At 37.5% G+C, this 19,481-nt stretch overlaps 1 protein-coding gene across 5 annotated transcripts in view; it reads right to left on the reverse strand.

Moving 5' to 3' along the window:
- Positions 1-19,481, reverse strand: part of NDFIP2 (Nedd4 family interacting protein 2) — a 48,044-nt gene that overhangs the window by 22,661 nt on the left and 5,902 nt on the right. For 2 of the 5 annotated variants that reach the window (XM_054067760.1, XM_054067719.1), the window contains exons 2-4: positions 5,705-5,861; positions 4,130-4,257; positions 556-615 (exon numbers count right to left, since the gene is read on the reverse strand). In XM_054067760.1, the coding sequence (XP_053923735.1) occupies positions 556-615; positions 4,130-4,257; positions 5,705-5,861 (345 nt within the window). Of the gene's footprint in view, positions 1-555; positions 616-4,129; positions 4,258-5,704; positions 5,862-7,542; positions 7,662-15,315; positions 15,494-19,481 lie in introns of those variants that run through there. The other 3 variants (XM_054067751.1, XM_054067740.1, XM_054067730.1) reach the window with 3 other exon arrangements.

Raw genomic sequence — 19,481 nt, forward strand, 5'->3', positions numbered from 1 at the left:
TTCTTGTTTGCTAAACATGCCAAGAGCCGTATAAACAGAAAATTTACTATTCTTATGATCAGAGAAACAGCTAACAGCAAAATACATTATCATGCCATAAACAGTATGTCACAGAGTAATTTCTCTAAGCAAAAGAACATCAAATGGTACACAGCATCTAAAAAAAGTCAAACCTATTAAGGCCTCTGAAATTAGTGTTCTCTGTAGTGTTCTGCAAAAAGGACTATTTTCCCTCCCCAAGTGCTTTGTAACTTCCTTCAAATTGAAACCTATCACAGCTTATAGTGAGACAACCACCTTTAATCAAGTAAAGAACCTGAGTTTTCAGGAACTCCTCAGAAAACTAAGCTGATATAACATTTCTCAATGCAGTGGATTTACAGATGAAAACTTCTGAGGAAAGGGTCAAATTACTGAATAAACCCCATAAATTATACAAAAGAATACGGAAAAGTTTATGGTAGGGGAAAAAAGGCACAATGAACTCCAAAAGAATTTTCCTGCAGGCAAACAAATGCACAGTTAAAGTCTAAACTAGAGAGAACTATACCATACCTCTGGACGACTGAGGAATATTTCATCAAACAGACTCCTAGATTCCCTAAACTGGGCGTGCTAAGCATGTAAAAACAGAAAAACATAAGACAAATGCAACTGAAAAGCATTAAGTAAAGCCATTCATTGCAATACAGAAACAAGTCATTTAACTGTTAACAATATTTTTGCCCATTTAAATTAACCTTTCAGAACTGAACTTGAGAATTTGAAAATGAAAATGTCAAAAGCCAGGATAACTAATGCTCATCGCTACTGATGACACAGGGCTGCTAGAATTTCTTTGATGCATTGAGCTAAAACAAAAACAAGTCCTGAAAGTTTACGTAAATTTTATGTTTACATTGTTTGTACAACGTGTGGATGCAAGGCCTGTGATGAAGCCTTTCACAAAAGACATTTGTGTAATCATATAAGATCACCAACTCATTCAGGAAAAAAAAGATAAAAGTTGTTTTGTGAATGTGCTGCCTTTTGATACCATTTCCCTCTCTTCTGCTCAATGAGTAGGTTTGTAGTCTTCTTTACTGTACACTTTGGACAATGCTTAAGAACAACTATCAGGTTCACATATCACTCAAGGCAACATAAGGACATTTAACTTTTTCCAATTGTTCACATTATTGTAGTAAAGAGGCAATATAACATCAATTTACAAGAAGAAACTAGAGGCATGGATCACAGGAGAGTTTACATTCATAAAAGCAATAATTTCATAAAGCTGAAAATAAAAACTGAAAAAAACCTTGCATCTTAGTTCATTTGTGCATGTTTTGCAAAGTGTGTAACATACAAGTCAAACACTGTCCCCAGCTGTCACTGCCTGTGATCACCAAGACAGCAGAACTAAAAAAACAATTAACTACATACCAGTAGAGCAAAGTTTAAGCAATTTGTTATTCCACTGCTATTTAGAGCAAAGGATCAAAATCCTTTCCATCAAGGTGAGAAACCACCATTCTAACCATAAACCTTTTTCTTATTCCAGTCATCTGTCAGATTAAGACTGTGTTATTACAGTTTTAGTCCACCCCAGTGTAAGTCTATTAAAGTTATTAAATAAGGCATGGATTTTGTGGCAGTATCATGTGGTAAGATAATTAAAATGGTGTTATTTAAAACGGCACTGGCACAATTTTTAAATCATCTACAAAATCGTAATTCAACTTTAGCATTTCCTACTTTTTTCCCCAAAGCTCAACCTTGCAAACTTATTACTGTTTCTTTACTATAGCTTGTGTGTATGCATGTGTGTGCTTTAAAAAGAGAAAATAAATAACAAAAAGCAAACTGAGCAGAAATTCTATCAAACTTGCTATTTTAGCAGTCAGCAAGACTGTGGCTTTTGGGTACACTGAATACACTCCTAACTTCGTACTGCTGTAAGTCTACAACGTCTTAACCCATCTCTGCTTTGGGGGAATAATGGTGTGTCCTACTCATTTTCCTACGTAAGTGAAATGCTTATGATGCCAGCACTTAGTTCTTGAACACCAAGTTCTATTGTATGTTTTGGAAAAGTACATTACGTAAAAGTTTATTTCTCATTTTATCACTGCATCCTAATCTCCTACCACCCCACTCTAGATTCCTTCTCCCTACCTACTCTTGTCTCACACAGCAGCTTCAGCTCCTTACCCAGTACCGCATTTTGCCCCTACTTATGTTCCCTTCTCCACAAACCACGGTTTATCCTTCTCCCTCATAAACCTCTCTGTGCTCACTCCATACCACTGCTCTCCATTCACCCTTGCCTCTTCATTTTTAGACCCACCCTCTCTGATCCTCGTCTGTGTTCACTTAGAGCCAGTTACCTTCTTGTCCAACCACAATCAAACTTCTCTTCCCATGACACATAAGCTTCAGAGGCTCAGAGCTGTCCTTCCTTCCACCTGTCATTGATGCCCCTGCAGTTGAATCAAGTGGCTTTCCCCTTCCCTTCTAACTGAAGGCCAAGAATAATAAAGCTACTTCAGGGCACACCAGAAATTCCTATTACTCACTCTAGTATTTTGACAAAAAACAGTCAGGAACAGTCATACGGTGTATATGCTTTCAGTCCTGTAATTCTACTCTGACAGAATGAGAATGCTCTTGGATGACAGCACATCTGTAGTCCCATCCCCTTCAGAGCTACGAACAGTATAATCTTGTTCATGCACGACAATCTCCACACACTTACTAAATTTGAATTACTGATACTAATATGTATCAGCTGCAGAAACTCGTTACTAAAAAAACTTGTGATTTGGCCAAAGCCAGGCAGATTTTCTGTAAAAGGGCAAAAGATGTTTCCGACAAAGCGACTTGAACACATTAGGAAGTTCTCCAAACTAAAACCAGCTTAAAATGAAAAGACAAAACCCCATTAATTTTATTTTTACCTTGCTAAGCTTTATTCTTGAAACTGGCCAAACCCTAGCATGAGGGTTTTCCCTCTGAAATTCAGGTCAAGGAAGATTGCTTATGTATGAAAATTTTACCTCACAGGTCTAGATAAACAAAGCCAAAAGCAACAAGCATCTTCCAACAGAGTTGCATATATCCTGTCTGAGGTGTAACAGGACTGGTAATGGTACCCTAAGAGGTAAGATTTGGGTTCCAAGTAAGTTTAAAAGTTTATGGCTTCAGACTGACAGTTTCACTCAGACCAGTATTTCAGCAGAAGTTTTAGTTATATGACAAACTCTAAGAACAGACTACATGGAATCTGTGCTCCTGTTAAAGCAGTTAAAAGATAACAACTGGAGATCATCACCTCACAACAGAAATTTGTCAAGTAACCACGCAAGGGCTCCTTGTTCCCTACTGCATTAAGTAGACTAGATCTGTGCAACACCTTCACAGGTGAAAGCACTGGAAGCCCTGTTTGGAGTACTATGGCCAATACTATCGAACAGCAAGATTCTCACATTCCAAAATTCGGAAGGAAAAAAAAAAAAAAAAGAACTTTGTTTACAAAACTAACATTTAATCCTAATAAAAGAGATCAATTTTCTATTTTGAAGATTGCATTCTTTACATTGTTAATTCTTATAAAAATACAAGCACTGGATATATACCTATTAATTAATGTACTGTTTATCATAAATTGTGGTGTGTGAGGTTTTAATATTTTTTCTTTTAAGTACTTGGAACATTTTCTTTAACTTCAATATTAAAATCTTCATGGAGCAAACAATAGGGACCTTTCCTTTTAAAGGATCAACATTATTTGAGTTTTGCCTTCCCAGACCATTTGAAGCACTACAGATCAGCAATAACTAATCTACAAATATGTAAATACCTAATCAAAAGATGACAAAATACTGGATAAACTATTAAATCAGGGCAAAATTTGCCTTTTAAAACTATTTAGACAGTAGCTATGCCTCAGAACAGTTAGTACAATACACTTTTCACAGTACTTTAGAACTAACTTACACTATAAAAAACCTAAGCAGCCCAAATATTTAAATAACAAGCCCATCATCATTTTAATAAGTAGGCCATAATACGGGCCCAATTATTATAAACCATTAGATTAGCGTAACAGATTTCACATAACCGAAATAAAGCAGAACTGTACACTTACTCGTTGGGCAACTTCTGCTGCAGCAGCTGCCATTGCTGCAGCTTTGGCCTTCTCTGCTTCATCATAAGTTGGAAGAGAGGTAGCTACACTGTATGGAGGTGGTACAGGATAAAATTCATTGTGTGTTTCTGTTCAAAATAAAGAGGTTATGCATTTTTAAGCCAAAAAGTTGTCAAGCATATAAAATATTACGCGCATATAACTATTGAGCTTAAAAGTATATTTTTTTCAACAGAGACCAAAATCAATAATATTTGTAGTTTAAGTTCTTACAAGATTTTTAAAACATTTATTTTTATAAAATAAGAGGAGCAGCTTGATAGTGCCTTTAGTTGCTACTCAAGGCAGAAACCTTACCTTCTGTTAGGAAGCACATTTATGAACAAAAAAAAATCGTATTTGCCTAGTTACATCCCATGGCATTCCAAAGGCTTTTTATCAAACATTCAAGAGACACGCACAAAAACATGCTAAACCTTCCCTTTTTACTATCAACCTCAATCAATTACGAAGTCCAATAATAACCATGCTGTATTTTTATTAGCATGGCCTGGTTGCTAACTTCAGTTGTAATCTTAGAAAAACAATTTTCTTAGAATAGTTTCACCACATTCTTTTAAAAACGTTTCTTCTATTAAAATGGACCACAGACTTCTTTCTTATATATTGAAATAGCAAAATATCACCACACTGAAAAGAATTACTAGCAAAACAAATAAAAATTATTTAAAATACACCTTGAGCTTTCTCCTACAGTAGTAGTTTTGTAACAAGATAGCTTTTGTGATAAGGATTTGTCAGCACAAGTCACATGGTAATAAGATTCGTCAGCACACCAACACATAGATGTTATATACAGGGATAATTCTGCATCGCTATTTATACTTGCAAACACTGCCTCCAAGAACCGGAGCAGGAAACCGCTCCTTTAATCAACATTAAAAAGATTAGGTAGAGGGTTACTTCTAAAATACTTGTGTGGCACGTGGGAGACGCATGCCTAAACAGGTACTTCAACGTTAGCTGCTGTTAGGTCTCCCATAGCCAGAAAAAGTCACAACCTCACGAGAAATTAAATACTGATTAAATGGAGAAAGAGACTCCTGTTACTCAATTTCCTCAAGAAGTTCTAACAGGAGCAAAAGCAAAATGAATTTTTCCATGGCAGTATTTTCACCAAATAATGGCAGGCACTGAAGAAGTTGGAGTTCTGACAAATCAGTGCTTTAGATTTTTGGGGTTTTTTATAATAGGCAATGAAAATTGCTAATGAGGTCTAATAATGGACCACTGCTCAAAGATGTAGATTAAATGCGGAACTTAACTACACACAGACTTAAATAAAACCTATTACACTAATTAATGAATAACCATTTAGTCTAGTAATTTGGAACAATTACTGTAACTTAGAAACGTGCTTTTTCAGAACAAATGAGACAAAGGGCTGTGCATGAAAGCATAGCTTTTTACTGCAATTGTGTGCATAGGAAAAAATACTGCAGCATTCTACCACTTTGAACCAAGTGCTGATTCATACACACTCCTCCCTGACAAGCTGTTATGCAAGAAAAATACCTGAGGTTGCAGCTGCTTCTACAGCTATGCTAGAGTACGGTGGAGGGGAAGTATCTGCTTCAGATACAGCTGCTGTCTGAGGAGTCTGTGTAGTCTCTGTAGATGCGGAAGGCTGCTCAGCTGCTGAAGACTCTGGGGGGTCATCCTCATTGTGAAGCTTAGAAGAAAAATACAAATTTCAGACGTGTTCAGGGAATATTTCCCATGACAACCTAGTACTTGCAGAACCATCTTCATAAAGAGAAAAGACTACGCTTCAACAAAATCAAAAATAATTTACAAACCAGCACGTGATTAATTTAAGCAGTCAAATTAAATACTTTTAAGCAAACACCTAAAGATTAACTGTCTTATCTTTTCCTCAGAAATGGATTCCTTCTTACCAGTGATCTAAATATAGAGCCTTAAAAATCTGTAATTTCAAATGCTTACTACATGGGAAAAATCAGACTATAAAATACTTTTATACATGAATACATGAACACTATTACAATTTTTTCCTTAAATACATTCATAAAATGTATTAAACCATTTTAAATTACAACACTGTATTTTATTGTATTAGTCTAGAAGAAATAAAAAATAAAGACATTTCTAATTCTGTGACTGTGATTTTTGTATTTTTGCATCTTGTCAGAAAGCTCCTCCAATCAAATTCTTTGAAACATTTTCAAAACATTCTGCTTTTCTTTATAGTCTGAATAGAATCCTTTCCCTAACTTTAAGTTGCTGGTTCATTTGGTTGATTGTTTTTTAAAATGCAGTTTTAAAAGGGATAAACGTACAGTTAAGCATATACAGAAATACGAATTCAGATAAGCAAGAACACTGATTGAAAAAAGTGGAATTTGAACGCAGCAACTAATAGCTTTTCCTATAGAAGATATTTTTATTATTTTAGCCAACTTGATGGTGTTTTGAATATGAATCAAACTTTAAGAGTACTAGCATTAAGCAAAAAGCTGATAGTTCACACTAGTGAAAACTACAAGCTAAGATGTCAGAAGGCAGTTACTCAAGAACCATATTTAAAAGTCAGAAGATAAGATTAGTAAGTTGAACACATCTGAAAAAGTATTCTGTAACTTCAAATTCACAGTTTCTATGAATAGTCTACTGAAAAATAGTTTCAATTTCAATAACAAAAATATTAAGAATACATTACATTAATTTCATATTAGGTAAAGTACAATCAGAGCACTGGGAAAAGCACATTCTCAGAAGAAAGAACGCTAAATTCTTTGTTAGGTAACGTAACATTTGTACCAAAATTGGTTTATATCCAGAGTATATCAAGGTTCACAGATTAGTTGAGGTTGGAAGCAATCTGCGTAAGGCATCTGGTCCAATTCACCTGCTCAAGCACAGCTCCTACAGCTAAGGCCCAGGACCATGTCCAGATGCCTTTTGTGTATCTCAAAGGATAGCGACTCCACAATCTCCCTGGTTGCCAGTGCTCAGTCATCCTCACATTATATAAAAAAAAAAGTTAATAAAAACAAGAGTGTTTCCTGATGTTCAAAGGGAACCTCCTGTGTTTCAGTTTGCACCCACTGCCTCTGGTCCTGTCACTGAGCACCACTGAAAAGAGCCTGACTCCACCCTCACTTCAGATATTTATAGGCATTGACAAGATCACTCTGAGCCTCCCCTTTTCAAGGCTGAAGAGTTCCAACTCTCTCAGCCTATCCACATACACGAAATCTTCCAGTCTCTATCATCTTGGCAGCCCTTTGATGGACTCTCTCTAGCATGTCCACATTTCTCTTATACTGGGGAGCCCCAACTTTGGCACAGCCCTGTGACCTCACCAATGCTGAGCAGAACGGAAGGGTCACCTGTCTCAACTTGCTGGCAATCCTTTGCCTAGGGCAGCCCAAGATATCATTGGCCTTTTCTGCCGCAAGGGCACATCGCTGGGTCATGTTCAAGTTGCGCAGGTTCAAATTCCAAGCTTTTTTTTTTTTTCTAACAAAAAAGTGAGGATAGTAGTGGGAATTAGAAGCATAGAAGACATTTCAACAGTAAGCAGGTAAACCAGAAAGATAGTTCAAGGGTAAACAGAAGATGCTTCACTACAAGTGAGGGAATAGAACAACATGCAATTTTCTTATGGTTTCTACCACGCTCTTCTCTTTAAACTTGTCAAATTAGAAAAAGCTATAAATTTACTTGCTAAATAATTTTTTATTGTTTATTAGGAGCCCCTCCAAATACTGTTTGAAGAACTATAGCTTAAAGATTAAAGGGTTTAGATATACATATAAACTACATATAAATACACACATATATATAAATAGATATATAAACACAGGCACAATACACACATGAGAAAATACTACTACACCTGGAATGCGTGTGTAGTTCTAACTACCCCACCACAACAACCTGTACTACCAGCAGGGGAATAAGTAACACCTTTTTAATGGATTTCCGTCTGTTACTTCCATTCTGTCTTTCCTTTCACCCTCTACTTCAAATCACTGCAAACTTCTTCTCTCTACCAAGTATGTGCCATCACTATCAGGAAGACATCATGAGGTTCAACAAGGCCAAGTGAAAAGTCTTGCACCTGGGTCGGGGCAATGCCTATTTTCAGTATATGGTGAGGGATGACATGCTTGAGAGCAGCCCTGCAGAGAAGGGCTTGGGAGTGCTGGTCAATGAGAAGCTCCACATGAGCCAGCAATGTGTGCTCACAGCCCAGAAGGCCAACGTATCCTGGGCTGCATCAAAAGAATCATGGCCAGCAGGGAAGTGATTCTGCCCCTCTATTCCTCTCGTGTGAAACCTCATCTTGAATACTGTGTCCAGTTCTGGAATCCTCAACATAAGGAAGATATGAAGCTGTTGGAACAGGTCCAGAGGAGGGCTACAAAGATGATCAGAGGGCTGGAGCATCTTCCCTACAAGGACAAGCTGAGAGAGTTGGGTCTGTTCAGCCTGGAGAAGAGAAGGCTCAGAGGAGATCTTATAGCGACCTTCCAGTATCTGAAGGGGGCCTACAGGAAAGCTGGAGAGGGGCTATTCGTAAAGGCTTGTGGGGATAGGACCAGAAGGAATGGGTATAAACTGGAGAGGGGCAGGCGTAGACTGGACATTAGGAATAATTTCTTCACTATGAGAGTGGTGAGACACTAGAACAGGTTGCCCAGGGAGGTTGTGGATGCCCCACTCCTGGAGGTGTTCAAGGCCAGGTTGGATGGGGCCTCGCGCAGCCTGATCTACTGGGATGTCCGTGCCCATGGCAAGTGGGTTGGAAGCAGATGATCTTTAAGGCCCCTTCTAACCTAACTATACTATGATACTAAGACAGAGATCCACAGTAGCTCATTGGTCAAAGCGCATATTACTGTTCAAAACCCACTTTGCCATTACTTAAGAAAATAATTTCGTGTCTTTACTGCCTTCTTGAAAGTTACCTTTCTCCAAATTATCTATAATTTAATAACAGTTCCAAATGGGAGAACATGCGCGATACGTTGCCTTCAAAGACCAAGTTAGCAAGTCATTCAAGTCTTATTGCAACTACAATTAGGAAAAATTCCATTCTAAGGGCTCCATACAAAAGAGTCCTGTTAAGCCCTTTAGATCTTTCAAAGGGTCTTTATTTTGTAGGACTTGTATTCATGGACAAAGACTTTCTATTTATCCCATCTTCCACTATACAGACCTTTCTGAAATTCTGAAAAAAACATCAAGCTTACCTCAATGCAGCAACTTAAAGAAAAATCTTAAGAGAATCCTTACAGAGTCCCCCATCACAAAACTCACAAGACTAGATTAAGCAGCCTGAATATTTACAGCTAGAATAATGAACACAAGTTGTTCCATGAACAGATATCAGCTTTTGTTAGCTCTCATTCCAGTGTCTACCCTCTCCCGAAGGCAGTTTCAGCTCCTCTCAGGAAACTCCACTGGGGTAAAAACCAAACCAAAACAATAAAAACCTACAACTGCAGTAGAACTTGCCTTAGCAAGCTGGAAATTTTGCCTATGCCAGCAGGATAGACAGCAGTGGTTATATCATTTCGTCTTGCAGCAACTCTGCCTTGTCTCTACAGGTCACTGATTTTCCTCTATGGAGTAACTTATTTGCTTGAAACCAGTAGCAACCAACTACTTTTGAGTCTCTCCTATCCCATTTAATCTGGGCTTATACTGGCTGGTAAATTTAGAAGTTATTTTTGGAGACAGAGGAAGAAGAGGCCTGACACTCTGCATAGGTTTCATTGCCATAGAAACCAAGCTAAAAACACTCAGAATGGAACAGAAGATGTCTGCTTCAAGGCATTACTTATGCTACGAACTTAAATGTTACCTGAAACAGCATGTAGCATTAAAAGGATAGAAGTCATATATATCATTTTTTTCTCCCAATAGTAAGATTTATTTTGTCTGCCTTTTTATTTAAAGCACTAAGGAGAATTCACACTTCTTCATCCCAGTCCCTTCCCATGCTCCCAGTGAACCACTACACAGTAGTACACAAAACAGTTGCTTCTGCCAAGATTATGGACAAAACAATTGCTACAACCTACTAAACTGTAGACAACTGTAAATCAGTTCCTTCCCCTGCACCTCACCCTAACATTTAAAAGCAGGACACAAAGACATCTTTTTTTGTTCACAACTTCGTCTGCACACAGAATACCTGGCTGACTATATGGAGCTTTACAATTTAAAAAAGGATAACACTTTTTTTATTAGACATATTATTCTAAAGCTGCTTAGACAAGTACATCAATTTCTGCTTTTGCAGCCATCAAACTACATTACGTTACAGGCTCAAGCGTCATGCTGCCTTTAGTCTCAAGAAATACCTATGCTGGGACAATTAAAATGCATATTTTGATCAAGAGGCAATGACTGACACCAAGGACTCAAAATCTTAAGGTGACTACTAGATTGTGTTACAGTGTAGGAAAAAACATCCATTTCCACCATATGATTTTTACCCTAAACTGTCTTCCATTTCTTTCCCATAGAAGCTGTATAAAACAATGACTCACTATTTCATTTCAGAAGAAGGTAAAAATCAGTGTCAGACCTTTCGGTATCAAAACATTGTGGGAAATAGTTACCTTTATTTTACAATTACTTTCTTCCTTATGAATAATTTACTTAAAGAAGTAATGCATCTCATTCTGTAAATTATTTCCTTAAGTCTGCTATTTTGTTTATGTAATCATTTCCAAAGTAACCAGATGCAATGCCTGAAATCAGCTGACAGCCTACAAAGAACATGAACCACAAGAAAGTGCAGAAGCCTTTACTGAGTGGACTCCAATCTTTTCAAAATAAAAACTTAAAACTGGGAGTAAGATCTCATTCTCTACTTAGACTTCTCATTTACCTGCAGATAGCAATTTTGTCTGACCTACCAAAGTTTGCTTTCTTGGATAAAGAGAGTTTGCTTGATGAACTGACTGACTGTACAAGACTGGCAATAGGCACAAGTTATTAAAATACACCAAATTAAAAAAAAAACCACCAGAAAAGGATATGCCTTATGTCACCTGTACAACACATACACAAGATCAGAACAATGTTTTCTGATAAAGCGCATTAAAGTAGCACAGGCTAGCTCTAGTCAGTCATAACACACAAACAGCACTCACTACTTCCGCTACCTTCCTTCATGCATATTTCAAAAGCTGCTGTTTCCTATTTCATAAAATAGGATTTACAGAAGTCAGTACATAATAAAATTACTGTAACATAATTAACTTCAACAGCACATTGCAAGCATTTTGAAAGACCTTTATAAACATACACTATCTTCACGCTATTTTTACCATTTCAGTGTAGCACAAAAGTATGCAGAAGACACTGCCACACAGGGGGGGAAAAAAACAATAGCAAACTAACCAGCTTTCTTTCCCTGTTTCCTTTTATACTTTTATTACCTACTCATCTTGACAAAGCCTGACTTTTAGGTAAGCTTCTTTGTAAGTTTTAGTAGTGATGGTTCTGCCTGAGGCACCACAGAACCGCACCGCATTCTCCCTAGCAATCATCAACTAAGAGCGCTTTTTACACATACACGTCCTCCTTTCTAGCCTCCCAAATGATGCCACATTTTTGAAAAAGCTTGACTCCACCATTTTTCACCTCACACCAATCAGTTCATGGGTTCTTTCAAACTGCATTAAAATGAATACAATGCATAGAAACTCAGTAACGCTGGACCTAATATTATGCTTTAAGTACAAGTGTGGAGACAACTAAGTATATCACGAAAGTTCAACCTTTGTATGCTAACCCAATCAGCTGGAACACTTCTTCCACAAAAATTAACACTCAGCAACAGAGGTTCATCATCGTTTTCACTTTGGTCTTCTAGAGGCAGTTTTTCAGAGTATGCTAAAAGTTCAATCCAAAATATTTTCACTTAGTGTAGCTTCTAGTGCTGGAGAGAAGGGCATAAAAGACTCATCTACAGATTGCCTGTGCAGTACACAAACGTATTCCTACGTTCCTGTACCAGATTCATGCCAGCTTCTGTACTGGTACAGTACCAAATATTAGCGGCATAACCAACAGGTTAAAAAGAAAACTGCTACCATCTTTGTTAAGCTTTCAGGAAGCTTCTTCCCTCCACATGCTACATCTGGCATTTTTGCTTGCTGAAAAACTCAAAGGTCTTTTACACCTGCTATTGGTAGCGATTTGTAAATCTGTACTGAACTGCTACAAATGAAACACTAATCCTAAGAGACTAAGGCTTGAAAGCAGAATTCTCCATCTACATAAAAACAATTTCACTCAAACACATTAATGAGCCGTGTATTAAATGCTTGTGTAACAATTTTGCATTTTTCTTTCGGCTTTAGTAGCCTAAAAATAGGTTTACTCATCTGTAAATAGCTATGTATTAATCTTGGTATTTTAGAGGAAAAAAAAACAAAGGAAATTTTGAAAAAAAAATTAATTCTGCACCTGTTATAGAAATACTTCATGTTGGAGACAGCTTTAACCTCCTCCATTTCCCCACCTCCATTGTTTCTGTATGGTACCTAATAGTCTCTACGGCTCAAACAATTGACTATTACTTTTTATTTTTAGAAAATCCCATAAAATCTATACCATTAACCCGCAAATGCCATTCAAGTACTAAGAGCAATCAGCCCTAATTTAGGTCACTAGATGCCACTGAACAATTGCAACTAAAACCTGTAATTACACTTAGATAAGAATTATAAGAGCACAAGACAAATATATTCTTCTGCAAAATAAACATTTTAATTTCTTGTTTACTGGGAAAAAACACATATCCACAATGACATTTCAAATAAATATTTCACAGTTTAGTTTACCAGCTTACTTACTAGCTTTCTGCTCAGTATCTGGTTTTGTAAACTACCAATAACTTAGTTCAAATTCCTATTGTAACACCAACCTACCAGGGACCTACACAAACCAGATCATTAATCTCCCAGCTTGTAGGAAGGCAATAATGCACTTCAGCACCAAACACGCCCTCTCCGGAAACCCGAAGTCCTGACCACAGCCATAATATTCCAGAGAAACATCATTTCCTAGCGATTGTGAAGCCTTCAGATTAATACTCTTGTAACTAAAGCATTAAGCATTTAAGCTTTTAAGACACTTCAGTACATTCCAGTAAAACACAAAACTCCAGCAACTTTCAGCTACTTTTTAGTTTCATGCATTTAAAACTAAGTGATAAAACTTGATCATAATTCCTGACCACACATAACAGATGCACGTAATACCTTCCCACCATCCCATAACTTGGCAAGCATCAACTATCACATACCCAGATCTAGCAACACCCCTTCATGACAGTGGAGAGGGTTTTTATTTCCTCTTGATGCATCTCTGCAGAAAGTTTTCAACAGCAGTTAATATGTTAGAAGGTCAAACGTGTAAAATCTGCACTAGGATCAGAAAAGCAGAACAGAACTCCACTGCTGCCATTCCACTGTTGTATAGAAATACCAAGTGTCTGCTAAATAAAGATTAGGTACCATGGAAACCCACAACCTCTGGAGGCAAACTTCTACCAAAAGAATAAAAAAAATAATTATACTGAATGCTGTGGAAATTATGTTGCAACAGAATGTTTTTACTGCCAAAAATATACTCCTCATGTAAAAATAAAATGATCCAAAGCAATTAGAAGTGCTTCACATGCACTTCACTTAAGTAACAGTTACATCACTTTAGACAGTTCTCTTTAACTAGGGATCTTAAATCTTCGGGATTTTTTTATGAAGAAAAACAAGCAATAAAAAAAATTACAAATACATAAAGTGTGGGTGTAGACAGATACACACATATATCTCTCTCCATCCCGGTGGCTACTTTTATGTATATACTTTTGCATTCATGTTTTGTGGCTTATAATCCAGATTTAAACAACGAATTGAACAGTTAACAACACAATATACACATTTGCATTCATTCCCTATGGCTTCCAACACATCTGTTCGTTCCCATCCCCCAGATTAACAGCAACAGTAGAGCTACTAGTAAGACTGCACCATACCATTTGCCAATATGAGAACTCTTTTCTAGAAGTAAATACTCTGAGACAAACATTAATAGGACTGTAGAGTTATCCTTTAAAATACAGCAATTCTCTCCACTATTTTTTAGGTTTCTTTTCTACTACAGAATTATTCAGAAATAATTCTGAATACTGGAATTTTGGTATGATCCAAACAGACACATGCTTCATATTTATTATAAAATTGTAAAATTATAAATCAAGAACAGTTTCCAAGAGTTTTTCCTACTGCGTGATCATAGGAATCGATCATGAAATTTGTCAACAAAAACCCTGAAGTCTCTGATACTACACACTATGGTTAGTCAAACATTTTTCAAATCTTCAAGCATGAGTACAAAAATATTTCTAGAAAAATGCTGGTAAAAAGCTTAGTCTAGAGCTTGAACTTTATGAGGTATTGCAACTCTGAGTAACTCTAGAATTTAAAAGTTACTACAAAGATTACTATTTAGCATTCTGTTTGGCAAAGGGTAACTCAAGAACAGCTTGAGGAACTGTTTTAAATTCCATAAACAAAGCACAAAATGAGGCTCTGCTCCTCAACAGCTTTCTAGTTAGAAAATAAGAGTGCATAATACAGACCCATTAATAAAAACAAAACATGTTATTTAGACCAGTGGTCAAAGGAAGTGTTCCATGTCCAACACAATCATCAGGAGATACATTGACAGGACATGAGCCTTAGTCATCTATTTGCCATCCATCTTCCACAGGCTCCCCCAACATTCACAGCTGTTATACGATGGCTGGTGAAGTGTAGATCTCTGCCTATTCCACTTGCATCTGTTACGGACCTAATGTGTGTGAATTCATGTTCCTGAACCCTGCTAATACTAGCTACCTTAATAATCTCATGTAATTATCTACCACATATGTTCGCTTCTCCTAGTCTTTTCTGCGATTCAAACCTAATTTCAGCAAGTGCTCCCTCAGTTTTAATACTGCACAATTTGATGAGTAACAGCTCCACAACTGCTTTGCCCATTGCATCGGTGACTCTGTAAGCACAGATAACTTCTAACTGCCACTAACCCTTTCAGACACCATTTTTAAGAAGGTTGCTTCCTTTTACCTCCTGTAGCTCCTCCTGAAAGATCCCCAAACCACATATAGTTCTCAACATGAGGGCAGGTCGCAGGCTTCATGCAATGCTGCTTCCTTCTCAACATCTTCCCTGATGACAGACAATGTTTCATGAGGATTTGTTGGCACCCACTGCTGGCCAACAGCTTCAGTGAACCATTAGTGACAGCTCCAAGAATGGCAAGTCGAAAGGTCACATCTTCTCTTACCAGCAGCTTTATAGGATCAGTATGGAGACTAGATCCTGGTCACAAAGTCACACAGAGCATATAAACCATGTAAAACATAAAAGAAGAGGGAATAGGAAAGCTTGTAAAAGTAGCAAATGGACAGGGCTGTCACCAAGAGTAAACTCAATATTCAACAGTCAATTCCATCTTCCATTTTAGTCTACATTCATCCGGGCTGAAAAGCTGGGGTTTTTTTCCTCCAAATATACTACACCTTTTCATTTAAAGGCCCAAGTACAGTAAGAAGGGTCATGCACCAAGATTCTTAATGAAGACAGGGCAAATTAATTGATTTGAGAGAAGTAGGAAAAAAAAAAAAGGATTTTACTTTGTCTCTTCTATATAACAGGTCAGTGCCTTGAAAATTCTACAGTAACTCTAAGAAAAATTTCAAATGCGTCAACTTTATTGACAGAGAAGTTTATTGCTCGTGTATTCGAATAAAACTAGTCAAACAGAACAGTTTCCTACTCAACAGTACAGAGTAGCTCTAAATGAAATCATTCAATAAAATATAAATCAGGGGATATTATTAATCAATAAGAGCAAACACTCTCTACAGCTAGAGGTCAAATATGCCTGACTTTTTCAGCATAACTCAGTTTTTTTAGTAACTGGAAATTCAGTACTCAAGCTCCACAATGCAGAGATAATACAGATAAACTGCAACAGCTTAACACCACACACACACCCCCCCATCAGCTGAACACACTTTTTATATATTGCATGCAGAAAAACAGGCTCTACTAAAAAGATCCTTATTTTGATTTGTAGTTTCCTTTTCTCCCACCCACTATGGGATGTATAACTTTATTAAAGTTTAAGTAGCAGAGAAACACAACTCACACAACAGCAATGAATATTAAAAGCCTTTTCTTTAAACAACACATTTAAGTCTCAACAGACAGTATCCAGTTTAGTCAACCCTCCTGTTAGAGCTTAAGTTGCTGACTAAGCATTTCTTTAGCAGACCTATAAAATATGCAGCCCAAAGGACAATTTTCTGGACCTCTCAGTTACTAGACAGGCATTTTCCAGCAAGTTGTTTGATTATAAGGCAGCTAAAGGAAAAAAAAAAAAAAAAAAAAAAGAAGGAAAGAAAGAAGCAGCAGTCTTTGGAGGAGCATATAAGATGACCAAAGTAGTGCTACCTCTAGACCATAACAGGGTAGTAAAACAAAGAGTATTAGACATTGAGGTAGATGGGAAAGGAACATAGGCCACACTGCTCATCACCACTACTGCAAGGCTTCAGTGGCCAGCTCATTTGTTCAAATTATGCACACTCATTCTAGAATTCAGAACAAGTTTGTAAGAGTAAACAGTTTGTGCAAGTCTTTTTCCTAATAATTTATTCTAGGCATTTGATGCAAGTAAATTTTGCAACCACAACTCTGAGGTTTCAATTAAGAGCCTGCTTCAGTACATTCTTTAAAAATGCCTTACATACAGCTTCGCTTAAATACCAAAATAGGACAATCGATTCAAAGTACCATGATCTAAACGGACAACTGGCCTCAGTTTTACCCAGCCCTCCTATCCCAATTGTCTCATGCTTTACCAAAGGCATCACTCACTCCTCAAAGACGACAAGTGTTTACTACACCAACCATACCAAAGCAATGCTTAAACATGACCTTGTGGTACTCTACAAAAACAGAAAACCCAAACAATTCTATTTTCTGCAATAAGGAGATGACTGATACTGTAAGTGTTCTCTTCTCAATAACTCTTCCTCAAAGCTGTTCTACATAACCTTTTCAGATTAATCAGGGAAAAGCAAAACCATTTTCAGTAATTCAAGCTATATACACAGCTTTACCAAGTACATGACTCTGACCTCTCTTACCATAATAATCAGCCAACATTAATAGGATTACTGTCAAAAGGTAAAATATTGTTCAAAGCTACAATGGATCAACTATGCTTGCGAACATTAAGCCACCATACAACAGTCAGAGATCAATATTTTCCTTCTATTTTTCACTGGAAAGACATTTCACAAGGAGAAAGAGAGCAAATTTCTGCCAAGCACCCTGAACAGTAACAAAAGTAAAATGGGATTACAATCAGAAATAAAGTAATGCACAAGGTACTGACGAGATTTTGTTGTGTCTACATCACTCAAAGTTTGGAGTCTTGTTTTCTAAATCATTCTGTCCATTCCAAATGTAATCAGAGGAGGCACACCCAGGGATGGGGGGATTACTCAGTATTTAATGTTTTGGCTACAAGAGTGACTGAGAAGTAAGCTAGACTATATCAATTTTTGGCTAATCTTAGCCTACAGTAAAGGAAATGACGTTTAAGCAGAATAAGTAGTTAAATGTTAGAATGGAAATATATTTTCCCCTTTCACTGCAAGTCTCAAAGCTGTAAGGCATCCGCATCCTGACGTGTGCTGGGGGCCTCCACTGTGCAAGTCTGAAATTACTTCAGCACAAAACAGAAGCAGTTAGTCATTTTCATTAAAAATACATCTGGCAAAGGGGGTGACCATTTTACTAAAATTGGCTAGCTATGACAGCACTTGTCTAGGAAGTGGGAGACCTACGCCCGAGGCAGGTCGAACCCACAGTCTTGGCCGTGCAACAGCTCTGTTTCAGCAGGAAGAGCTGGCAGTGCCTCTCCAACCTAACAAGTTGCCATTTTTTTCTTGTTTTATTCATAATCTCTTAAGATTACTTTTCTCCATTTGAAAATGTCTTGCCAAATGTGGGTGTACTGGTATACTTCCATTTGTTCATTCCTCTTTACGAAGTAGTTGACGCACTTGAAGACTAGAATAAGATTTGAGGCTATGAAACTCACCACAACATTCAAATCTAAAAGTGTAAACCGAACACTGAGGTCTCACAAAGTTAGGTGTCACAACATTAACAGCTGTTACATCTTCCTTATTTTGACAGCACTGTCACTGGGAAGAAAATTTCAAAATAAGACCAGAATTAGCCATTTGTCAGAAGTGCCTCATTTTCCCCATCTAGAAGACTGCTACTAGTGTTTTTTTATTTATGTAGTGCTTGATTTCTGAGATTACCCTGATGTGGCTCCCACCACATTTTTCAGATAGGACAAGCTGAATGAGCGCTCAGTTTCTCTTTTTTAAAGTAACACAAAAAGAACATCTAGCTTGGCCACATCACAGCTGACTTCTGCTAACCCTGCTATTTGAAGGTATTTTATTCCTGTTACTGAATTTCCGCCTTTTTTGATAGGATTAGAAGAGTCACTAGACGTGGCATGTACACATGCCACAGCCTGAAGCTGTCCTTTTACATTACATGACCTAGTGCCACCACACAGATCAGGTATATCATTCTTTCAGCTTTGTGCAACTCTCAAGAGCCTAGAAATGCCGCAGTTTCACAAGATAGGCTCAGCCAAACCAACAGCTTCCTGCCACCAAAACACACAGTCCTGTTCTAACCCTCTCCTCCTGCACTACCCTCACACACACTCAACCAGGACTTTTGGAGAAAAACCCAAGTGGAACAACCCAGGTAAGTCTTGATGCTTTTTACTACTCATTTTATTCTGCTCAGTATGATAAAGTGGTGCTTTACGTAACTAAACCTATCTGTGTGTCGGACTGACAAAAACCACCTTATGTCCCTCTGTATCCACGTCAAAAAGAAAGGAAACTGCCCACATGCCACAACCTGTGCCCACATAAAGAAGCAGAAGGCCACTGTAACTGCTTTCACTCTTCTTGCACCAGCTAGCCAGTGCTTCTTCTTTGAATCAGATGCAGATCTGGGTATTCTATCTATGGCCCTTCAAAAGAGAAATCCAAAAACCAGACAGTAATGGTAACACACTGCCCTGCTTTTTATTTACACGGGGAATAGACATAAAGGATTATACCTGTCTGGCACCTGATCACCTTGACATAGGAGGAACACACAAAGAGAAATGAGGTTTA

This window comes from Cuculus canorus, chromosome 1, assembly GCF_017976375.1.
Source record: "Cuculus canorus isolate bCucCan1 chromosome 1, bCucCan1.pri, whole genome shotgun sequence".
Classification (NCBI taxonomy): domain Eukaryota; kingdom Metazoa; phylum Chordata; class Aves; order Cuculiformes; family Cuculidae; genus Cuculus; species Cuculus canorus.